The sequence below is a fragment of the Monocercomonoides exilis genome (genome assembly GCF_001643675.1).
Source record: "Monocercomonoides exilis strain PA203 chromosome Unknown scaffold16-1735695, whole genome shotgun sequence".
In the NCBI taxonomy this organism is placed as follows: Eukaryota; Preaxostyla; order Oxymonadida; family Polymastigidae; genus Monocercomonoides; species Monocercomonoides exilis.
The window spans coordinates 1,641,093-1,662,235 of record NW_027150561.1 but is presented as its reverse complement, the minus strand read 5'-3'; the positions used below and the strand labels follow the sequence as shown (position 1 = coordinate 1,662,235).

The window sequence follows — 21,143 nt, the reverse complement described above, 5'->3', positions numbered from 1 at the left end:
GTTTAGGCTTATTTAAGTGCTTCATCTCAATAAATGGTAACAGATCAAATATTAAGATGGGATTGTGTTACGGTTTGTTCAATGATTCATTTTATTCACCAAATAGTGCAAAATATTGTTTTATAATATCTTTTATAATTTAGCTGACGAACAACCAAAAAAGAAATGCTCGTTGCTTATGAAGATAATGTGCATCATTTACTTCATTTTGGGCCTTGCTATTTTAGTGCTTGGGATTGTCTGGATTGCAGTTGTCCCAGGGTCAACATTTGTAGCAGTTATTTTGATTATTGTTGGAATTGCAGTTATAGTCACAGCGTTCTTTGGGCTGCTAGGATCAGGGTTTTTAATTTCCTTTTAATAAAAATGTTTTTGAATAATTTTATGATTTAAATTTGCTCATAATAATTAACAGATACATTCCTGAAGAAAAAGAAGGAAGGTACAAGTGTCTGGCAATTTTCTTTGTTATCACACTTGTTGCAGGAGTTGCTCTTGTTATCATTGGATGCGTTTGCTTGCTATCCGAAGACACCATCAAGAACATGATGATTATGCACTGGGACTCATTCCAAGAAGTCATTGATAATGTTCTAAAAGCGTTGCCTGAAGAAGCAAAAGAATATAGCGATGCAGTGACAAAAGCTATCAAAGAGATAAAAGCAATTGGAATTGTTGCAATAATTGCAGGAGTTATAATTCTTATTGGTTTCGTGTTTTGCTGCTACATGATGGGATTCGACAAATTTATAATGACAACATTGGGATTGGGTTCAATTGTTGTTATTGTTGTTGGTGTTGTTCTCGTTGCTGTTTGCATATATTTCTATGCATATGAGCCATTGCTGAAGGATTCCTCAGGATTATTAATTGGAGGAATTGTTATTGGAGCTGTTATAATTGTCATTGGATTGTTTGGATTGATTTCCAGTTGCTGCTGCATTAAGAAATCAGTCTGGCCAATTCGCATTTACTTTATTATTTTGTTGCTGATAACTTTAGCTGCATTGATTGTTGGAATTGTTTGCTTTGCCATGTCTAACACAGTTATGGAAACAGTTGAAAAGACTCTAAAGTCAGAATGCGGGGTGAAAGATGAAGATACAAATCTCAATGAATCATCTTGCGCAGGAACTATGGATCAAATCATGAAGTATATGTGTAATGGAACATTATATCTGAAAGATGAAGATTTTAATGCAGCTTTCATCAAAGGAGAAGCTAAGACTATTCCAAATTGTGAAGTAAAACCAGGATCATACGCTTGCTATTGCAGAGGAACAGTCCTGAGAAAAGGAAACGAATTTGATGTTATTTACGATAATGTGAAATCATACATGATGGAATCAGCAAAAGGAAATTATCAAATATTGGGGGCAGCTGGTATCATCGTTGCTGTATTTATGCTTTACATGGTTATAGCTGCATTTATCATGTGCTGCTGCATTGGCAAAAAATATCAAGAATAAATTACATAATTTATCGCATTAAAGAAGGAAAAAGCTGACAAGAATTTGCTTATAAGATTTTTTGTATGTACAGATGTGACATTGTTTAAAGAAGACGAAACAAAGAGTTTGAGCAATTTTTGTAAATGTTAAAATTTAAAAAACTGTTCTATAATAGTAGCTATTTTGCCTTTTGTTTTTTCGAAGTATTCTTTGAAAAAAATTAACTTTGACAAAATGTTGAAAGTTCTGTTTTTATTAGTACTGTTTCATTTTATCTTTAACGCCAACATACTTATTTTTCATTCTTTTATAAAAAAAATCGATTCTTATTTCAAATTCATTATTAGTATTTTTAAAAATTATTTATTTACAAAGTTGTTCATTCTACTGTCGTTTGTCTCTTTTTTAAACATTGTCATTTTTAAAGTGCTTTGTACTTTTTCCTTCTGTAAATGTTTGTGAGAAAGTCATCCATAATTGTTCGTGTTGTTACGTTTAGTATCTTTAAATTCTGTTCATTTTATCATAATTTTTTTTGATAATTGTTTTGAAGGAATCTTATTTTGGATTATTCTTTCCTGTTTAATGATGATTTTTTTCATATCGCTTTTCAATCACTTTTATGTTGCCAACAGAAATAAACATTAGCAGGAACTGCCGAGATACTAAATCCGTTTTGCACTGAATGTTCAAGTTTGAATAAATCATAATTTATTGATTCGTGAAAAAAATAGAAGAGAGTAATCTAATTGTTAACTTTTCTGAATTTTTAAAAAGTCCATTGGTGAGTAAGTGAGCGAGAGAGAAGCTTGATTCTGAACAGCACTTGCATCTCAAACAAAAACAGAATGGCAGATAACAAGATAATTGAAGTGAAATAAATGCAATCACTGCTCGTTCAGATGTATTCCGCAACGAATTAATTCTGCAAAAAGAAGAGAGAAGAAGACATAGTGAGCAACAACAGAGTCAATATTACATTATCCAGCAGAAATTGATGTGTCAATTGCCTAGTCGACTGGTATTTCATCGTATTCTGTGTGCATCGTTACCTGCATGTGCAGGATGATCTCCTCGTCTCCTGTGAATTCTCTTCCACAAGCCTTGCACCGCATCTTCATCTGCTTGTGATCCACATACATCCCCTTTTTGTTGAGCTTCTCCACTTTCTCCAGCGCCAGCGCAAGCGGGACCTGGTCTGAAATGGGGAAGAGGGCGATGTCTTTGTCGTCAAACAGCTTCGTCTCTGCCTTGTGCTCGCCCATCACAAACACATCGTAATGCACCCCGTTGTAGCACACGATGCAGCGGTGCGTTACATTCGGCAGGTCTTCCCCAAAATGCATCACTTGCAGCGTCTGCACATCAATGCTGTCAATCTCCACATTGAAGTGTTTCGAAAGAAGTGACAGCTCTGAGGCTCCCCCTGCAAGTATTAAATAAAAAAAAAAGAAAAAGAAAGTAAGAAAAAAGAATTATTTGTCTGATATCATCACGAGGAGCAAAATATAAAAAAGAGTAAAAAAATATAAAAGGAACACTTCCAAATAATTTAAAAATTTCAATTTTTCAATAAACTTGTCAAAAAAAGCATTGAAATCATTTATCTATTCACATACCCCAAGACATTTCTTTGAGAATCCAATCACAATACTCAAGCGGAGGCTTATCCAAAAATTGTCCCAATTCAGTTGGATTATTCATAATCATGTTTGAGCAGATCTTAATATAGGGGGAAAAAATCATAAATAAAACATTAACGATTATTATCAATATGATTACAGATGCAAAACACACCTCTCTCAAAGCATATGGCGACTCTGCTCCCAGCTCTCGAAATATTAAATGCATTGCATGAAAGAAGCAAGAATTATCATTTGGCATAACCCTACGAAGAAGACGTTTTCCTTTGTATGGACCAGAAACTACAAAAAGTATCGTGGAGATATGAACAAAAAAATTGCTTCATTTTGAAATTTTGTGCTCAATTCACAAACCAGCAACTCCATCAACCATCCTTGTTTGTTCCCAATCCTTTACTACTTTTTTTGGTTGTTCCGATGAAGGAAGCTTTGGTTGCTCGGTGGGTTCTCTTGTACTACTTTCAGCTTTTTGTGAGTCAAACGCTCCATCATCAACCATTCTTTTAGACGCTTCGGAACTTTCAGAAACGTCTTTTTCCTGTTTCTCTGACACGGAATAACAATAAAAATAGAGTGATAAAAAAGAAGTTAAAAATGTTTGATAATTTATTTCAAACCTCGTAAAACAAGAGTTTCTCCATTTTCTATAAAAGCTCCAATTGGGAAGTCATCTTCAGATTCAATAAGAGTTGGGGGATATGACTTTGCTAGCTGAAATGATCCAGGTTTGACATTCAGCTTTGAGCTTATTAATTGAAACAGCTCTCGAAAAGTTAATGTTGATTTAAGCCCAGAGAACAATTCAGTTCCTTCAGCATGACGAATCCTGAAGGAAAGAGGTACCCACTCTTCAGAATCCATCATCATTTATAAACGATAGTTGAATGTTTTGTCGAAAAAAAGTTAATTCACTTTTCTTGTTTTCTTAGAATCTCCCCATTATTAAATAAAAATGATTGCCACTTTGATATTTTTTATTGCTGCGCAAATGGTAAGCGCTGCCGACCAGCGGAAGACCCCAAGAATTATGGCGCGCATTACACAGTCGTCTGGGATGGGTAAAGGAAATATTACTGCTTCTGAAGCAGAAGTTGTTCAATTTTTCCTTGTAACTGAATATTTCAAGCAAACTTTAGATGTCGTTTGCTCATATAACTCATTAGCGCTAACGCTTTAAATCCATTTTATTTGATAAAATATTTTTGGTTTTTCGTTTTTAACTTTTGAAACAAGCAATTACTCTCGAATCCATTATATGACGGAGTTCAGAAAGCATATATCATTGTGTTTTATGTATTTATTGGAATTGGATCGCTCGTTTCACTTTACAGGTGGTTTAGAATGTACAGAGTCCAGCAAGTCTTTGTACTTGATGCAACTGTTTGTTTTTTTAATGTTTAAAACTTAAAGAGCAATATTGGATATCAGGTTCTAATACAAGCAATCATTGAAATATTTGATACATTTTCCGATTTATTCTTTTATTTAAATGGATTTTTCGGAATATTTTGGTTTGAATCTATCTATTTTAAGAATTTATTTCATAATTCTTTTTTTTGAAAGGTTTATTCTCTACTGCATCAATCAAGAGGAATTTAATCAACCAGATTTAGTTTATTTTTGGGTATTGACAATATTGGGAACAGTGTTTAAGGTGTGCATGTTTTTATTGACTCGAATTTGAAGACGAGATAATTTTATTTGATCAAAAAAATGCATTGCGTTATTTAAACACACTTAATTAAATTTCGTGTAAAACATTTATGAAAATAGACAATTGTGATTTGCTACAATGTTGGAAAGCAAAGCACATCAGATGTGTTTTTCATTGATTGGGAGCGCTCGAAAGGACTTTTGCAGGCAGAAGGAACAGGACACGTTGTGCCAGCAAAACCATCTGTATTCAGACACTTAAGAATATGCGATAAATGGAAGGAATTGAGCGTATACAATTTCTTTTGCTTATTTTTTTTCCTCCCACTTAACAATCAAACTTCTTTTGATTCGTATAACTTTTCCATATGTACAAAAACAATTTTACAAACAATTACTTTTAATTTCGCTTGATTATTTTTATGAAATCATTTCTGCTTCTATTCTGCTGCAGACAAAGAGAAGCACAAATGTGACATTTAGCTGCTTGATGACGGCGCTTGTTCTGAATCTTTGCCCAGAGTTGCATCTTGTGTGCTCAAGTCTTTATTCATTTGATGTATCATCAAAAATAAATTAATAAAAATAAAATAAAATAAATTCTATTACGATGTATTATAAACACTCCTTTTATCTCTTTCATCTTTTTTTTTTCAATCTCTCTTTAACACACTCAATTGAAAGGAATATGCCTATCTCCGCTTTTCTGAGCAGCAGCCATTTGTGCGCTTTGGATTCATCGCTGTTCTCTATCTCTTCTTCGCAGGATTTCAATTTATCGTCTCTGCTGTCTACCATCACTTCTTCAAGCACCCAGCCCGAGATTTCGTGGAAGAGCTGTGCCTGTCAAATATAAGGTGTGTTTGAGGGAGAGAAAGAATGAAGAAAAATTTAAGAAAGGAAATATTTATTCAAAAATATAAGTTTTTTTAAAATGAGATAAATGATTGAAAAGAAATTAAGAAAAGGAAAAATTGAGGAAACTTGTGTGAGCTACGGCCATAGTTGGTCATACGCACCGGATCCCTTCAGACCTCCGAAGTTAAGCGGCCAACGCTGGGTTAGTACTTGGATGGGTGACCGCCTGGAAAAACCCAGTGCTGTAGCTTTTTTGTTATTTTATTTAGCAAATTTTAAAAATAATTCTTTTTACATTGTTGTTGTTTTATTGAATGCTTTGGATTAAATTTATAATTATTTTTATCCACATGATCAATTCTTTTTTCCTTTGTTTTTTTCCAATTCTCAGTATGTTCTTGCTCGACTCGCAATACCATGGCTATTATGTGCATGGAGAGACAGTGCATCAGTGTGCAGATACAGACATGTTAACTCTTCTGAAAAATGTTCAAAAGGAAAAGGTTTGCTTCTTCATATTGAAAGTTAAAAAATATATATATATATATTATTTAAAAATAAATAAATATTTCTTTTTTTTTTTCCTTTTAAAACACAGGAAAATAAAGTTCCACCACGTGGAATGTTTCCAAATGACAACTGTGTCACATTTGAGATGTATTTGAAGAGAGATGTTAGACAAGCATTTGACGAGAACTACAGCTCAGCAATAAACAAGGTTTTTTAATATTTTTTATTTTTATTTTTAATTTATTTATATATTTGTTTATTTTTATATTCTTTTTCGTCTTCTTCCCTTTCAATTACTCTTTCTTACCTTTGCATTTAATCCGATATTTTCTTTTTTTAAAATAAATAAAATAAATAAATAAATAACAGCTTGCAGTTGGATTGCCAACAGCTCAGTTGAATCCGAGTGTTGTTGAGCAGCAGGTTGCTGATGCAGTACAGGCATCAGAGCAGATCAATGCATATTTCATGTCTTGGATCAAGAACGTATGTAAATAGAAAAGAAAGCAAAGAAGAGGAGATGAAAAAGGAAAAAAATTTTTTTGTTTTGAAATTTTTTAATAAATAATGATGTTTATTTTTCTTATGTTGGTAATTGCTTTTACGATTGAACATTTCTTTCTTCAACTTTTCTATTTATTTTAATTATATTCATCATCATCATCATTATTCTTTCTGTTATTTATTTACTTCTTCTTCTTTTCTATAAGTGCCGCGAAGCCCAATCAATCATCAAAGCCCAAAAATCGCCATTGGAGAAAAGCTTCAGAATGCCACCTTCGATGAACCAGGCTCCATACTCTGTCTTTTACAGAGGTCTGTTGCTTCATTAAAAACTTCTGAAATGCTTTTTATTGAAAACTCATGTGCTTATTGTTTATTGATAATAATACTTTTCTTCTTTGCTTAATAATAATTAATTTCTCTGTTTTTCTTTCTTTCTTTCTTTCTTTCTTTCTTTCTTTCTTTTTCTTTCTCTTCAGACGACTCCGATACCTCCTTCTCAAGCAACGTTCTGATGGGTCTTGAATGGGACCTTGTCTTCTTTGAGATCTTCTGGTTTGCGGTGTCCGACTATTGGTTCACCAACACCAGCATCGCCTCAGCTCTGTTCACGTGGTTCATGTCAACACTCGTGTCGATTGGGAGAAGGATCATCGGCACACGGAATGTGGGGACAAAGACATTGACGGATAAGAGGTTGCTGTAAGAAGAAGAGGAGGAAGAAGAGGAGGAAGAGGAAGAAGAGGGGAGGAATGATGGATGAATTAGAAGAAGCGAAAACTGAAAATGAAGAATGGAACTGATGGATTGTTGGAAGAAAGATGATGGGAATGAAGCAAATGAAAAGAGATTGAGTGTTCAAAGTGATGAGGAAGATCAAGTTGAATAGCTGAGAATATTGTTACGAAAAGATGTTCAGCGAAAAAAGTACACTTTGATAAAAGAATTCTCATGACGAAGTAACTGTTTCGATATTTATTTGATTTGCTTGCAAACTATTTGAAAAAAAAATGTTGACTGAAAATTTACATCTTTTTGAAATTGCGTAGCCTGCTTCTGGTTGGAAACAATTAAATTTGCGAAATAGAAAAAATTACTTTTCGTTTCATTATTTATTGTTAGAAACAGAAATATTAATGAAATGGCTCGATTGCAAGTTATTTCACGAAATGCAATTGATCTACATAATTCTTTTGTTCGTTTTTTTGGTTTTTTCATAATTTTTCTGTATTTCTAAAACCAAATAATATGAGCTTTGAATAACGAATGAAACATTACGTACTTTTGGTTTACTCATAAATAAATCAACTTTAAAACAGATTTGACTCAACATGATAAAAAGAAAGAAGGAAAACTTTGTTTGCTTGATTAAATAATGTTAAATTTGTTTTTGTTTATCAAATGAAATGAACAAACTCAAAAATGCATTTTGTTATCCAACAATTTCTTAAAAATGAAGTGAAACTTTGTTTCATATTGAAATCATTTCATACTTCCAATAAGAAAATTCAAGATACAATTAGAAAATAACAACTTTCAATACAAATGAAATAAAAAAATAAACATTTTGTTTTATTATTTAATTAACCATTACATAATAAATAAATCCAATCATTACTAATTATATCATAAAAACTTCAAATTTATGACAACGTCATCAAAACAGGAACATGACGGTCATAACAATGAGAAGGGCCTGTTGGCTTGATTGCTGTGAAAGAAGAGAGAAAAGATTGAGCATTGGGGCACATTGAAGAAGAAGATAAGTAAGAAGAAGAGGAAGAAGAAGAAGAAGAAGCAAAAGGTGGATAAGAAGGAAGAAAACTGGCTGATGTTGTTAGAGAAGAAACTGAAGATGGAGTGAAAGTGCTGAGTGGAAGGAGCTGAGAAGGAAGACACGAAGAAAGCGATGAGATTGAAACAGAAACAGAAGAAGGAATAGAAGAACTAATAGAAGAAGTAATTGAAGAAGAAGAAACAGATGAGATTGAGGAGGAAACAGAATCAATAGAATCAGAGACAGAAGAAGAGATCACAGAAGAAGAAGAAGTTGATTGTGATTCATCCATTGAAATATGTGATGAATGAGATGAATGAATAGAATGTGATGATGATGATGATGATGATGAAGTTGTTAGAGCAGTTGGATTGGCTGAGTTGATTATGCGAAGCTTTCTGACACGATTGAAGCAATTTGCTGGAGAAGCAGATGGAAGCAAGATTGGTGTGCTAAAAGATGAACGTGAATTAGAAGAAGAAGATGATGATGATGATGTTGCAGAAGAAGAAGTGGAAGATGAAGATGAGGAGGAGGAGGAAGAAGAAGAATTGTTCACTGAAGATGGAATTGACAATGCTGAAGAATGAACAGAACTCGAATGTTCATGAGACTGTGGTAGGTTTTCACAAGCTTCGTGTTCTGTTGTCATTGTTGTTTCAAGAGAAGACATTCTTCTCTCTCCCAATTCCGAAAGTGGTTCTTGTTTCCGTTTGTGAACATCAAAACCTAACGATTGCATGTGATTATTAATAAATTCTTCATTCTTTGTTATTTCCACAAGATCGCTAACAACAGTATTTGCCTCCTCATCTGTAATAAATAATGCAAAATCGAGAGTAGCCATAAGCTCTTCTTCCATCATATTAAACTTTACAATAATAAAGAATGCAAATTAGTGAAATTTAGTGAAAATAATTTCCAATAAATACCTCTGATATTGGGAAAAATTTTCCTCCGATTGTAACCCAATCTTTGTTTTTATATGTGATATCATCAAGAAACTTAGATGCAAGAGTAACACTTACAAGATAAATTCTGTGCGCATTAAGCCAACAAAATGGAAGCCAAGGTTTTGACTTTACAAGTCTTCGAATATACACAAGCGCACAAAATAAATTTAAATCACTAATTCTAGATATCTTCTGTATCCCAGTGATCCATGTCTCAAGAGGAACCCTTGTCACTGGGTTTTGAAGATTGCTTCCTTCTGAACCAATTGTATATGGCCTCATCCTTGCAAAAAATTTCAATCAAAAATAAAAATTGGCAAAGAAAAGGAATGAAAAAATACCATGAACGAAGAAGCGATGCAATAGCACAATGAAATGGAGAGGAACAATTGTGTTCAGTGCTTTTTATTGACGTGCTTCTAACAGAAGAATTTTCTTGCTTTTCTTGAATTGTGTCGTGCTGTAGATTTTCCATGTTACTAAAATTCGGTCCTATTTTATGCGAACTGAAGTTAATGTGCAGCATTCCAATTCTACGTAAATGATATGCCACATCATTTGTATATCAAGTCCAATGATTGGCTTTTTGGAGTTCATTTTTTATTGTGGGTTAACAAATCCAGTATGAACAAATTTTTTTTTATTTATGTCAAATTTTATTCAAAAAAATAAAAATCATTCATATTCGAAATGGATTTAGTGTTTTTAATTGAAATTCGGGTTTATTGTATTTTTTGAGAAATGAACATTTGAAAATTGAAAATTTCTATCGTTATTCACTGAATGAATGTTGAAATGTTTTTGAAATAAATATTGAATATTATTTCAATCGCATCATAACAATAAAATTGTTTTGTCATTTTTTTAAAATCTTCAAATTCCAATCAATTTCAAGAAAATTTTTTTACAAAATATTTCTCTTACATGAATAAGGGGGGGAAAATGGAAAGATTGGAAAAAAAACTATTTTTAAAAAATCATTCAGTTGGTTTTTATAAATTTCTTTTTTTGAAAATTGATTTCTTTCTCATGAAAAAATTACTGTTTTTGAAAGATCAATAAATTCATTTTTTGTTTTGTTTTTTCGTGTTATAATGTTCATTTACGTTTTCAGACAGTTTGAAATGCTGATTTCTTATTTATAGTTATGAGTAGTGTTGAAATATTGAATCTTTAGCGGAGAAACAAATGCGAACATAGAAAAAAGAGTACAAGGGCAATCCGAGGAGCCTCTGAACGATAATGGAATCCAACAAGTTACATTTTTTATTTATTTCAGCATTTACCCATGCTTTTCACATTTTTCTTTATTTTTTTCAGGCAAATCTTCTTGGAAGGATAATTAAAGATGTTAAGTTTGATTACGCATTTTGCTCAGATCTTCTTCGAACAAGACAGGTTTATTTACCACATTATTTCAGTTTCAAATGTTTTGACAGTTAAATGAAAAATATGCAGACAATCACTGAAATCTTGAAAGAAAATTCTCATCCAATTCCAGTTCATTTTACACCTCTGTTGAGAGAAGTGGGTTTGCCATTGTTTGCTTTTGTTAAGCCTTCATTTATGCAATTCAAATAATAGATACGGGTACAATGGTTGGGATGAAATACGGAACATTTGCAGCAATGATAAAAGAGAAAGGACTGAATCCAAGAACGGTTTTTTCAAATATTTTTTCTTAAATGAAAAAGAAACTATTTATCTTGACATTTTGTTTCAGTCAAGATATCCTCAAGGTGAAAGCAAAGACGATGTCTATCAGAGATGCTGCCAATTTATCAGAGAATTTATATTTCCTTTGGTTAGCAAACGAGATAATTCTTTGGCACAGAAAGCATCAGCGGAGAGTCCAGCAACTGAATTACTGCCTCGCAAAGAATTTAAACAAGAAGCAGCCTTCGAAGAAAAAGAAGCGAAAGCCGAAACAGAAGGAAAAGAGAAAACCGAGAAAGAAATGAAAGCAGATGATTTTGATAGATGCGATTCGGATTGCAAAGTTGTGCGTGTGCTGGTTGTGTCACACGGACTTTGCATCGGAGAATTGATGAGCGCTTTCAAATCTTTGTGTAAAAGTCCTTCGAAAACGGAACTGATGCGTTTGCTTTTAGAACCTCAGCGAATTTTCTTGAAACATTCTTCTTCTTCCAGTGCATCTTCTTCTTCATTGCAATCGTCATCATCGTTACCTTCTTCTTCTTCATCAACGCAACCATCTTCATCTATGCCTCTTTCTTCTTCCACTTCACCTTCTTCTTCTTCTTGTTCTTCTTCTTCTTCCTCAACAACACCATCTTCCTCAACATCCAGCTGTGTCTTTTTAAATCCAATTGAAGAGCATTTTTCCTCCAAAACCCGAAAGGAAACAGCAGAAGAAGTTGACATCAAATCGAAAATATCAAATTGCTGTTTGAATTTGCTATGTCTTTTCGCTGAGCCAGGAGCACAACCTGAGAAAGGGCTAAAAGCAATTGGAAAGAGCAAAGCCACCTCGCCAGCTTCTTCCACTGCAAAAAGCAAAGCGCTTCACAAAGCACCATCTTTGACGCATTCAACATCGGTAAAGAAAATGCAACCAGCCAGCCAGCACCAGAATTCGCATTATTGCTGCTTTTCGATTGCTCATAATGTCAAACTTTCAAAAGAAAAAATTGATTCTCCTGTTTAATTTTTTTTCATGAATGGAAGAGAAAGCAATTTAAAACCATTTTTTTAGCAATGATGTTGCAAGCATCTTCTATTCATGCAAGAAAATTACTAACAAGATTGTTCAATTATTCGCAGAGTTTAGAAGTATTTTCGTTTATTCTTCAAATTTACGAACAGGATCACAAAGTTTAGTGGATTCTGTTTTGTTGGTAAATTGATTTTTTGTGGTTTCTGCTACGCTTTGCAGAAATTTTTGATTTATTTCCTTTCTTTTCTAAACTTTTTTATTCAAATTTTCATGTTAATGAACAAAGAATTTTTAGTTTAATCCATTTTCATCTTTGAGGAAATTTATTATTATTTTTTTTTTTAATATTTCAATAAAGTTTTAAACAATTTGTTTGGTAAATACACCAAAAAGAAGACAAAATAATAAATTCTGAATTCATATTAAAAATCCATTTTCTTCTGATAGATATTTTTTCTCTTTCTTGTCTCGTTCAAAGCAATGAAATGAATATCACATGAAAAAAGGGGTTAAATATTTGCATTTGTGAAAAATACTTCTTGATAAAAAAGAAAATTCTCCAGAAAATTCATTTTCAAGAACAATTTTTCATTATGAAAACTCCATTTTGTTTTAAATTCTATTTCATATATCCTCATTTTGAATTTCTTTTAGTGAATATCTTTTAAAATAGCAATGAATTAGGAATAAAAAGAGCAAAGTCACGAAATATCAGTTACACACAAAGAAAATTATTTTTATTTTCATCATAAACATTTTCTTTCAGAAAAAAAAAAGCACTCTTCCAATTAAAACATTAAACAAAAATCATCACATATTCAAAATGATGATATAAAAACGCAAGAACATCAGTTTAAACATGCAAACTGAACTTTAAAAAAAAAATTCAAAAAAATGAAAAGAAAATGTTTTGTTAATGATCGTCTGTCAGAAACATATTTGAATAAAGAATTCGAATTGAATACTAAGGAGAGGCACTTGAAGCTGGTGTAGCTGAACTACAAACATTAGTAGGATCAGAAGAAGGACCAGAAGAAGAAGATGATGGCTGTGTAGATGAAGAAACCTCAGCATCTTCAACTTTTTTCTCCTCCTCTTTTTCTTCACATTTCATGTCTTTTCCTTGTTCATCTTGTGTTTTATCAGCTTTTTCTTCTGCTTCCGCACAGCTCAGCGCAACCGGCACAGTCACTTCTGGCACATCATTAATCTTTCCAACGGTTGTTGGGCGATTCAGCGGATGTGATCTGTCACACGCTATTTTGTACAAGTCAGTTGCCAACTTGTCCATTTTGTTTCCAAACTCGAGAGATTTTGTGTGTTGAGCATTGACCCCTTCAAAACCATACACACAGCCATACCTGACACATCAATATGATTGAGGGAAATAAAAATTGAATGAAATTATTCAGATATTAAATAAAAGAAACATTAATTGGTTGAGCAATCAAATGAAACATCTCCAATTTGTAAATAACTTGTGAAAAGAAAAGAAAAGAAAAGAAATTACTTTATAACAAAAAAATGCCCAACTCTATTTTAAAAAAATTTCTCATATCCCCACAACCACCGCATACAGCGAGCAAGCAATGGCAGCTGTGGAGTCTGAGTCTCCTGAATGGATGGCTGAATGCTCCAGCATCGCCCTCCATCTTTCACTTGCATCGAGGTTCTTCGTATGAAGAAGGCAGTCATATGCGATCAGCACTGAATCGTGCCCGCTTGAACCGCCGTTGCCGTGAAATGAAAGAGACTGAGACGAAAAGTTTGAAAAAAGAAAGAAAAAGAAAAGAAAGAAGGAAGGAAAAAAAAAAGAAAAGAAAAGAAAGAAGAATAATATAAAACAAGCAAACAAATTAATAAATAATTCATTCAACAGATTAAAATATCAAAAAAATTATCCCAATTTTTATTAAAATGTACACGCAATTAAACAACACATACATTAAAAAACTCAAAAAAAAAAAAAAAATGATACAATAAAATTTCTAACATACCGTATAAAAATTGTCTCGTTCAGAAAAGCCGTATTTCTCAGGGAAAACAGGCTCTTTTTCATTGTCTTCATCTGCAATCCCTCTGATTTCGAGATACTTTTTCCATTGCTTTGAGAGAAAAAGGATGGTTATGGTAAAGAAAGAAAGAGAGAGAGAAAGAAATTATTTTCTTTGCTTTTTATTTGTTTTAATTTTTTGACTTAACAAAATAATTAATTGATATTTCACAAAATAAACATTCAAAAATTTTCTATTATCTTTTATCATTCATTCTTTCTGTTTATCCCCATCAGCATTTCACTAAAAATTCTTTCACTCACTTTCAACTGTGGTGCTCAAACCTTTTCAAAGTAATCAAAAGCATCGAGGTTTTCTTTCGGAAAACGGTCTTTCATTCCAGAAATGTGTGTCTTGCAAAGCGGAATAACTTCATCCCGAAACTTGCTTCCCCATTTGATAAGTGGAACTTTCTGAATTCCATAGCTAATAAGAATGAAAGCATAGATTTGAACATTTGAATAGATAATTAAAATTCAGTGAACATTAAAAGCAAGAGTTAAATGTTAAAATAATAAATAAATAATATATAAAAAAGATAGAATTATTTCTGTCTCTGACTCAATCAAACAACAAAACGCTTTCAAATATAAAAGTAATTCTTCTGATGCGATAAAAATTCGATGTGAATTTTTTTTTTTGAAAAATTACATTTATCTTTCGATTTTTCACTCAACACTCTTCCAATCACGTAAGCAAACCTTGCAAATACAGCTGAAGCAACTCCTCCCAAATATCCTGTTGGATTGTGATGGGACATTCTGCCTGCTTCAATTGCAGTTACAACCAAATTTGGTAGTAATTCCGGCAAGCTAAAGCGGATTCCAATGCACATTGATCGCATTGACGCTATTATATGCATTCGTTGTGAATAAAGAATGAAATAAAAAGTAGAATGGCTAAGTTATTTGTAAAAGAACGCTTCAAACCTCCACAGCCTCCTCCTCTCTTACTGAAAGGAAGTTGATCAAATTGTTCTTTTGGCTGTACCGATTTTTCAAAAATCAAAAATGTATAAAAGCTTTGAAAAATCTAATTTTCTATTTAACAAACCTTACACATTGAAAGATCTGTTTTTGAAAAAAGAAAAAAATAAATAAACAAGCAAACAAACAAAAATTAAGTCCTTTATACTGATTCAAAAGATATAAAATCTCACACTTGTCATGCACGTTACTCCAGCTCCTCGTCGCGCCTTCAATTTTTGATTGAAAATAAATTGAAAAAAAAACAAAACAAAAATTTACCATTTGAGACATGCATCTTTCATAAGCTCTAAAAATGTTCATCAGCATCTCTCTCATTGTTTGTGCTGGATTTATCATCCCCTCCGCACTAGCGTTATGCATTACAGTATCATCTTCAAATCATAAAATAAATGAAATATGAATATAAAAATCTTCAAACCTGAAACAATCCAAGAATCTCCACGTAAAATTATCTAAATAAATTATTGCAATAAACAAATTGCACAGTTAATTGAGATTTTGTTTTAGTAATTATACATTATCTACTCCTCCAATTTGTTTCAAATCAACTAAAATTTGAGACAGTTTCGAAAATTCCCATCTTCCGCCATGATATCCAAGAGCATCTCCAGCACCGCAAAGTTTAAGACAAGCTTTAAATTGCTCCATTCTTGAAAAAACAAAATTATTATCAGAATTTAATACCATTATTTAATTATTTCTTTCTTTGATTTTGGTTATTACGTTTTGTTACAGGCAGTCTCTTTTTCTCTTTTTCGCTTTGAAAACAAATATCTTTAACAAATTAATTGGCAAATATACCCAAATCAATGCTTCAGTCGCTCTGAAAGAAAAAATGAGTACTATTTGTTCACTTAATGCTTTTTTCTTATTCATTTTTGGTAACAAAAAAATGCTTTTCGTACGAAATATATTTCGAGTAATTTTTTTCAAGTTTTAATTTTTGATCAAAATTAGATTAAAGCAAAAGCATATTGTCAACCAACTTGTTTGAAAATGAATTTTCATTTATGAAGGCTTCTTGAAATATCCAAAAATACGTTCAAAAAAAATTTTTAATAATAATTAAAAGAAAAGAAAAATAAAAAGAAAAAAATGAAAGTATCAGCAGAAAATCTCCGGAAATTTTACAGAAAGATATAAAACAATAACTCACATATTTTTATTACAAAAAATTCTCTTTCAATTAAAATACTTTAAAATTTTTGTTCTTAAAATTTGTTAACAATGTTAAAGAGAAAAAACTTGCAAAAATACATTCAACAAACTATTTAACATAAAGAAAAAATTTGACAACTAACTAAATGCCAAACAATCAAAGCTACAGTCAACAAAAGAAAAACACTCCTAACAAAACTTATTTAATTAATCCACAATCAAAGAAAACATCTTAAATAACAAAAAAAGTTGGACTTTCCTCAAAAATCCAGAAATAAAAATATAAAAAAAATTTTTTTTTCCCTATAAGATTAAAAGAATCAGTCTGTTTGACTAATCTTCAAAGAATATTAATATTAAGAATGCACTTATAGATGCATTCTCCTCCACACGTAGCTAGATCAACATCCAATCGTTTAGTTAATAATAATATTGAAGCATCACACTTTATTTAATTTAATCTAATTTTCTTTTTACAATTTTTCCTCTTCCTTTTCCCCAAAAAGAGATTCCCTTTCCCTGCTATTCGGAACAGATCCAATTTTTGTTAGTCTTTTCTTTCTCTTTTTCAGAACGGCAACAACAACCACAGCCGTCAGCGCAATCACCACAGCAATTGTTACCACGAAACACGAAGATAAAACGATGATTGCTATCTCCAATTTTTTTGCATGAATCGCATTTGCTTTAATCAAATTTTCATATTCTTTAATATTCTCAGGTATTTTCACGATGTGTTCAGATGTGACATCTGTTCCTGCGCCGTAGTCCTTTTCCGAAGGATATTCAATCTGAACCGCAACTGTTTTAGCCCCTTTCAATTCTTTGTAAAGCATATCAAATTGAATTGTATCAAAACCATAGGAGCCAGCATGATCCTTAATGAAAACAACTTTTTCTGTTGAATTCTTCGGAGTAAATGTAAGCAGAATTCGAGATCTACAAAGCGTAAATCCATATCCAGTCACGTAAAAATTCAGCCAATCATAACTCTCCTGAAACTCACATGTAACATTTGAAATATTCACATGAAAATAAACGTATTTTCCAGGATTCTCGTTCTTCACTACTTTGCAGTTTCCAATATCCATAAACAAATCTTCCAACTCATTGTAGTGATGATGCGTTTTAATTGAAGAAATGCTCAAATTACCTTCATTCTCGCAATGGACCGTCCTTTTCATTTTCGTACCCGCCATAAAATAAAAAGTCTCAAATGTATCTTTCGTGAGGACTAATGATCCACCTTTCTGATAAATGAATCCAAACACGCCGTGATGAAATAGTGTGCTTTCAACAGTAGCATTGCAGTCAGTTAATTCAATGCATCCGTGTTTCCATTCGCATGCAATACTTTTTTGAAAGGTATTAAATTCAGTCAAATTTCGAAGATCATAAAAATAACAACATTTGAAAGCGATTATTGATTTTTTCAAAATAATAAATGGATCATTATTCATTGGATCAGCTGAATCCTCAGAATTTGCTTTCACACTAACATTTACAAGTGTAACATTTGAGTTATCATTCGCGCTTAGAAAAGGATTCATTCCATCTTTAAATGCACAAACATTAAAGCAAAACGATGTCGCTGAAAAGTTCGAGGAATTTATGCAGAATAATGCAGACAAGCTTGATTGATCTGGAATTATCATTGGTGAGTCTGAGTCATTTTCCACCAACAATTCGACACTTCTATCAAAAAATTCAATTGGAGGCTGATTTATATTTTCCGGTGGAACAATAAAGGAAAATTTATTTTGTGAATAATAATGACTCAAAGCATATTTCATTGTCATGCAGGGATTGCTTTGATCTCCACAGCTTTCAACGTCTTCTCCTTTTCTGGTAATATAGATTTCCTTTGTATTGTAACTGAATTTCCCCAAAATAATTAAAAATAACAAAATTTTAATGCTCATTTCGTAAAGGATAGAAATAAATGAGTTATATAAAGGGAATGATCTTAAAATCTCCAATTTGTTCTGCAAAATGGGTCATTTTTTGAGTTGATTTTGAAAACATCATTCGATTTTCAGTTTTCTCATTTCACAGAAATTGCATAAAAATGAGATTTATTCATTTCATTAATAAAGATCGAAAGTTTGAAAAGCAACATTATTGATTCCCAAGAATTTCAAGTCGTGTCAAAATATAGGGTGGTCCATAATATTATGTTAAAATTATTAAATGTTGTATTTTTATTTATGTTAAAAAACATTTTTCATAAAAATAATCACCTTTATGAGTCGTTACAAATTGCAATCACCTTTTCCAACTATCAAACCATTGAAAAATCATATCTGTTGTAATATTTAGAAAAATTTTTGTATTCCAGGAACGAATTGTTCAAATATCTGGAAGCTCCAAACTTTAACAAATTGAAGCCTATCATGTATTTAATCAGTTTACAAACCGATTAACAAACAAAATTCAGTTTTATCGAATATTTTTTGATATTTTTATTTTTGATTTCCCATTTTTTATTATTTTTACAAAGAAATATGGACCACCCTATATCATGAATCATAATTGTCGTAAAAAAACAAGTTAGGAGAAATATTAATATTTTGAATATTTCAATGGAGAAATAACGCCAATGAAAGTGACATTAAATTTAAAAATTTGTTGATTGCGCACAAAATTATTAAATGTTTCTTAATTATCATTGAAGCATTAAAAAAAGAAACAATAATAATCAAATCGAAGATTGAATAAAAATTTCCATAAAATATAAAATGTACGCAAAATACCGGATTAGATCGATTTCTCGAGTACTGCAAGAGGAATTATTCTGACAATTGTTCTTTTAATGAATCTTAACCATTCTAACTCAGTTGATAGACGAAATTTTCATTTTCGTGTTGACAAAATATTTCAAATACCATTTTCGAAAGCTCGGAGAAATTCAAAATCCTATATCTCCAAAATTTCATGTATATAAAGTGAAATAATCAGAATTAATTCTCTTGCCGTTATTTAAGAATCAATCTTATCCGTAATTTTTTTTGCGACGATTGGTATTTTGTTCACATTCCATACGGTTTATTATTTTTGAAACCCTATTATTTCTGTAAAAAATTTTGGGTTAAATATTTGTTATAATTATTCACAAATGGACCCGAAAAAGTGATATATCCATTTTGTGACTTCCCTTTCATTTATTCAAGTCAAACTTTTTCATTAGTGTTAATTGTCATGCGCTTCACATTTTGAAGAAAATTCTTTTAAAAAATTGATGAAAAACATTCAAATAATCAACACAACGAAAAAAGTTATTATTTCAAAAATAAACACCCAAATAAACAAACAGACCAAATCAAAAATCATAGAATCAAAAGAAATATTTTTCGTTGAAAAGTGACGTTTTTCTGTTCACGAACACTTTTTTCCATTTTTTATTCTTTTCTTATCGTATATAATCACATGCTCAAAAACATATTATCCAATTAAATGACAATGGATGACATTTTTAATGAAAAATTAAAATTTTGATCACAAAATTTTATTTTATGATAAAAAAATTATGTTTGAATATGTGTGTTATTCGTTTTTATTGAAAAAAAATCGTTTGCAAAAGTGCAAAATTCGTTTTTATGAAGAATCTTCAAAAAAAGAAAAAATAGCCCAAAAATAAAGATACATGGGGGAAAATATGGACTTTCATGCTTTTTTTGCACAAGGCATAGAAAAATTGCTTCACTCATAACATTTTAAACTTAACTGGATTTCAAAATAAATTTGATTTTCATTTCAGAAAACAGGCATCGTTGATAACAAAACATAAAGTTTTCCAACATTTAACGAATGTCAAAAAATGGATTCATTTTATTTGTGTTTTATTATCTCAAAAAGTCAATGAAAATGCCTGAAGTCAAATATTTTGTCCCATATAAGTTATTCTTTTTGAAAAGTCACAAATGTTTAATATTTTTGAAAATCAAAAAATTCATATTTTGTTCATATTTTTGAAAACATATACAAAACTTCACTAATACGGAATCTATTTCTGAATAATGCAATTTCAGACATTCCAAAGAAGATTTTTGAGAAGAAACAAAAATTGGAGCAAAATATGAAAATTTTGATTTCTTTAAAAAATAAAACATTTGCGACTTTTCAAAAAGAATAACCCATATTCATATATTTTCTGTGAAATGCGATATTTTTTGTGATCACAATCGGATGGAGTTGAAAAAAGAAGCCCAAAACAAGATATATTTAAATCCGATTTTAACTGCATAAAGTTTTTTTTTTTCAGTTCATATTTGAAACAAAAAAATGAGACATGATGTTGGATAAATGATAAAAAATGTACAAGAGATATCCCTTTAAGAAAAATTCATTGGATGAGTTAAGAGCTTCAATTTCGCTTTCCTGAGTTGAAATTCTTTATAGTCATTCAGAAGATTAGCTTTTCAAACATCAACAATGAGTTGAAGATAAACATACACAGTTTAATGATAGAATGAAAAGAGTAACTGAAAAAAGTATAATGAGTTTTTATTTCTCTGAATACCATGAAATCAATACAAATCATTCCACAATAATCATTTAACAAGAACCAAAAATGATTCACTCCTTTTTTGTTCAGCTTTTTATTTAATGAATGAGGCAACAAATAAGTGCTATTTATAAAAACATTCCAGTTTTGAGATTCTGTGATATGCATGAACTTAAAAATTCAATAAATAACAGTTTTCTCAAAGTTGTATGCAAAATCACAAAATTCTTAAAACATGGGTAATTATTTTTGAAATCATAACTTTTTTCGGAGTGTTGATTCTTTTGACGTTTTGTTTCAATAATGAGGAAAATTTCATTCAAAAAGAAAAAAAAAGATAATTGTTTCTATAATCAATGCGTGAGAAATTATTCGAGATAAAATAATCTTTAAAAGGAGGAAAAACTTTTCA

At 31.2% G+C, this 21,143-nt stretch overlaps 7 protein-coding genes across 7 annotated transcripts; 3 read left to right on the top strand and 4 right to left on the bottom strand.

The window, feature by feature from the left end:
• The first annotated feature begins 33 nt into the window (after nt 1-33).
• MONOS_12785 (putative Tetraspanin family) lies at nt 34-2,121 on the top strand. Its single transcript, XM_067865430.1, has 3 exons — nt 34-72; nt 144-342; nt 416-2,121. Exons 1-3 carry the CDS (start codon nt 57-59, stop codon nt 1,467-1,469), a joined length of 1,269 nt encoding a protein of 422 aa, XP_067729769.1. The 5' UTR covers nt 34-56; the 3' UTR covers nt 1,470-2,121.
• Nucleotides 2,122-2,202: 81 nt separating this feature from the next.
• MONOS_12784 (putative cysteine protease) lies at nt 2,203-3,961 on the bottom strand (the record flags this gene model as incomplete). Its single annotated transcript, XM_067865429.1, has 5 exons — nt 2,203-2,877; nt 3,071-3,173; nt 3,249-3,376; nt 3,449-3,640; nt 3,712-3,961. The coding sequence occupies 5 exons, from the start codon at nt 3,959-3,961 to the stop codon at nt 2,462-2,464; spliced, it is 1,089 nt and encodes a 362-aa protein (XP_067729768.1). The 3' UTR covers nt 2,203-2,461.
• A 79-nt stretch (nt 3,962-4,040) lies between these two features.
• On the top strand, nt 4,041-7,891 carry MONOS_12783 (putative transmembrane protein 67). Its single transcript, XM_067865428.1, has 12 exons — nt 4,041-4,235; nt 4,328-4,474; nt 4,523-4,605; nt 4,658-4,748; nt 4,868-5,038; nt 5,202-5,279; nt 5,432-5,604; nt 5,997-6,108; nt 6,204-6,323; nt 6,485-6,601; nt 6,826-6,931; nt 7,099-7,891. The coding sequence occupies exons 1-12, from the start codon at nt 4,047-4,049 to the stop codon at nt 7,323-7,325; spliced, it is 1,614 nt and encodes a 537-aa protein (XP_067729767.1). The 5' UTR covers nt 4,041-4,046; the 3' UTR covers nt 7,326-7,891.
• Nucleotides 7,892-7,967: 76 nt separating this feature from the next.
• On the bottom strand, nt 7,968-9,880 carry MONOS_12782 (putative PHO85 cyclin-1). Its single transcript, XM_067865427.1, has 3 exons — nt 9,691-9,880; nt 9,329-9,632; nt 7,968-9,267 (listed from the first exon to the last, which is right to left on the bottom strand). The coding sequence occupies exons 1-3, from the start codon at nt 9,873-9,875 to the stop codon at nt 8,263-8,265; spliced, it is 1,494 nt and encodes a 497-aa protein (XP_067729766.1). The 5' UTR covers nt 9,876-9,880; the 3' UTR covers nt 7,968-8,262.
• A 563-nt stretch (nt 9,881-10,443) lies between these two features.
• MONOS_12781 (putative fructose-2,6-bisphosphatase) lies at nt 10,444-12,455 on the top strand (the record flags this gene model as incomplete). The annotated part of the gene is made up of 6 exons (XM_067865426.1): nt 10,444-10,466; nt 10,527-10,605; nt 10,670-10,747; nt 10,808-10,880; nt 10,934-11,010; nt 11,073-12,455. 6 exons carry the CDS (start codon nt 10,444-10,446, stop codon nt 12,015-12,017), a joined length of 1,275 nt encoding a protein of 424 aa, XP_067729765.1. The 3' UTR covers nt 12,018-12,455.
• Nucleotides 12,456-12,471: 16 nt separating this feature from the next.
• On the bottom strand, nt 12,472-15,717 carry MONOS_12780 (putative ADP-ribosylarginine hydrolase; the record flags this gene model as incomplete). Its single annotated transcript, XM_067865425.1, has 9 exons — nt 12,472-13,387; nt 13,604-13,779; nt 14,024-14,131; nt 14,365-14,506; nt 14,782-14,929; nt 15,010-15,064; nt 15,134-15,150; nt 15,488-15,521; nt 15,586-15,717. The coding sequence occupies 9 exons, from the start codon at nt 15,715-15,717 to the stop codon at nt 12,991-12,993; spliced, it is 1,209 nt and encodes a 402-aa protein (XP_067729764.1). The 3' UTR covers nt 12,472-12,990.
• A 265-nt stretch (nt 15,718-15,982) lies between these two features.
• On the bottom strand, nt 15,983-18,183 carry MONOS_12779 (uncharacterized protein). The gene has a single exon (XM_067865423.1). It carries the CDS (start codon nt 18,147-18,149, stop codon nt 16,701-16,703), a length of 1,449 nt encoding a protein of 482 aa, XP_067729763.1. The 5' UTR covers nt 18,150-18,183; the 3' UTR covers nt 15,983-16,700.
• Between the last annotated feature and the right edge of the window lie 2,960 nt (nt 18,184-21,143).

Bases quoted from the DNA above. Each gene is read 5' to 3' on its own strand.
- MONOS_12779 (XM_067865423.1), bottom strand. From the start codon at position 18,149: ATGAGCATTAAAATTTTGTTATTTTTAATTATTTTGGGGAAATTCAGT.
- MONOS_12782 (XM_067865427.1), bottom strand. From the start codon at position 9,875: ATGCTGCACATTAACTTCAGTTCGCATAAAATAGGACCGAATTTTAGT. The intron at 9,633-9,690 runs GTATTTTTTCAT...ATTTTTTGCAAG, and splicing joins GCATCGCTTCTTCGTTCATG to GATGAGGCCATATACAATTG. The intron at 9,268-9,328 runs GTATTTATTGGA...ATTATTGTAAAG, and splicing joins AATTTTTCCCAATATCAGAG to TTTAATATGATGGAAGAAGA.
- MONOS_12783 (XM_067865428.1), top strand. From the start codon at position 4,047: ATGATTGCCACTTTGATATTTTTTATTGCTGCGCAAATGGTAAGCGCT. The intron at 4,475-4,522 runs GTTTGTTTTTTT...ATTGGATATCAG, and splicing joins TCTTTGTACTTGATGCAACT to GTTCTAATACAAGCAATCAT. The intron at 4,606-4,657 runs GTTTGAATCTAT...TTTTTTTGAAAG, and splicing joins GGATTTTTCGGAATATTTTG to GTTTATTCTCTACTGCATCA.
- MONOS_12785 (XM_067865430.1), top strand. The intron at 343-415 runs GTTTTTAATTTC...AATAATTAACAG, and splicing joins TTTGGGCTGCTAGGATCAGG to ATACATTCCTGAAGAAAAAG.